Raw genomic sequence first — 1488 nt, forward strand, 5'->3', positions numbered from 1 at the left:
GCTCGTCACCGAAGTATGTCTCTTGACACATCTAATTATACCAAAAATGAGAGCACCAGATTGCCGAAGGGGTCTCTCGCACTCTATTTATTATGCCTTTTAGGTGCGTTTTGGAGAGAGATAACTTAATGAGGTGTCGAAGACTTTAGCTTGGTTTGGAGGTTGTGATATCGGCGTGATTGACAGTCTCCAGCAATGTTTGGTGAACAGAGAGCTAATTTATTACATGATTACGCTGAACAGGTCGAATACGTTCTCCTGGCAGTGCTTCCGGTACTTGTGGCAGTGTCCTTGGACGCCGAAGCGTTCGGCCTTGTAGAACTCCGGGGGTAGGTTTTCGTCCTTGGAGGTTGAAGGACTGAGCACGATGTGGAATAGGTCGCCGAGGATGCCGTTGTGTTCGTGGACCGGGATCTCCGAAGCTTCGCAGATGAGTCGGAGGAGGCACTTCTTTCCGTTGAAACCATTTCTGGAAGGGAAGATCTTGGTAGAACTTGCTTCCCTGATCTGACTAGTAACTTACTTGATAAACTGTGACTCAATCGCTCGGTAGACCTTCTTCCGGGTGTAGATCGGAGTTCTGGTGTGGATCGCGCGAGTCACTTTGGGTGACTCTTCTTCATCCGCTACCGTTGTAGACTCAGCATACTCAACTTCAGGATCTCCGTCCAACGCTCTGTTAATTGCAATAGCTGGAGTTTCCAGAACTGGGGCAATTCCACGAACCTACCAAGTAAACGAACTCCTAAGTCATCACCATTTTCATGATCCTCAACGAATCGCCTTACCCAATTGAAGAACCCCTCGGTGAAAACGTTCGTCGATTGAGGACTGTTGTAATTCCCTTCGAAGTTGTACGACATGAAGATATTACGATCCGGAACTTTCAACGGGACGGCAATGGCCACAATCAACTGTCGGAAAACGAAACCCCAAAAAAATCATTAGCCACCCAATCACACAGCCTCCACTACTTTTGATCACCTACCCCCAAAGCACTGTTGTACGGGAACATCAGGGATCGTTCCGCCCGACTCCTGCTAATCTCCACCGTATCATTGCTCGCCCGGTGGTTGATGATCGCACTTAGTCCACAAACGGTGCCGAAAAGGCTGATGGCCACGCCGAGTGCAACCCAAATCTGCGCTGATGACTTCATAATCGTTGGTCACTCGAAACTAAACTGGGCCCGAATCTTGGGGGAATGATGATGTTCTGTGTCCGTTGATGATCTGAAAGACAATCGTGGCTAACGGGATTTGATTGTCGCTAATTTGGTTAGTGTGTGACTACGGGCCCTGCGGGTCGGATCGGGACAGGTGATAATTTGTACGAAAGTGAGAACGTTGTTTGGAGCGATTCAGATATAGGTCACAACAAGATTGATGGCGCTCTAATTTTTGAGAATTTTTCCCCTGAAGTAACAGGTTAGTCTGTTCACATCTTCAATCCCATCCAGATCGATCTCTCCGCGCTAGACATTCATCA

The 1488-nt window shown here is 48.1% G+C and overlaps 1 protein-coding gene across 1 annotated transcript; it reads right to left on the minus strand.

Moving 5' to 3' along the window:
• Window positions 1-222: 222 nt before the first annotated feature.
• Window positions 223-1159, minus strand: LOC119766482. Its single transcript, XM_038251051.1, has 4 exons — window positions 989-1159; window positions 789-914; window positions 524-726; window positions 223-469 (listed from the first exon to the last, which is right to left on the minus strand). Exons 1-4 carry the CDS (start codon window positions 1157-1159, stop codon window positions 223-225), a joined length of 747 nt encoding a protein of 248 aa, XP_038106979.1.
• Window positions 1160-1488: the final 329 nt, after the last annotated feature.

Source organism: Culex quinquefasciatus, chromosome 2, assembly GCF_015732765.1.
Source record: "Culex quinquefasciatus strain JHB chromosome 2, VPISU_Cqui_1.0_pri_paternal, whole genome shotgun sequence".
NCBI lineage: Eukaryota > Metazoa > Arthropoda > Insecta > Diptera > Culicidae > Culex > Culex quinquefasciatus.

Excerpts from the sequence above, each read along its gene's own strand:
- LOC119766482 (XM_038251051.1), bottom strand. The coding sequence starts at position 1,159 with ATGAAGTCATCAGCGCAGATTTGGGTTGCACTCGGCGTGGCCATCAGC. Across the intron at positions 915-988 it reads CGTACAACAGTGCTTTGGGG|TTGATTGTGGCCATTGCCGT; the intron begins GTAGGTGATCAA and ends GTTTTCCGACAG. Across the intron at positions 470-523 it reads ATTGAGTCACAGTTTATCAA|AAATGGTTTCAACGGAAAGA; the intron begins GTAAGTTACTAG and ends CTTCCCTTCCAG.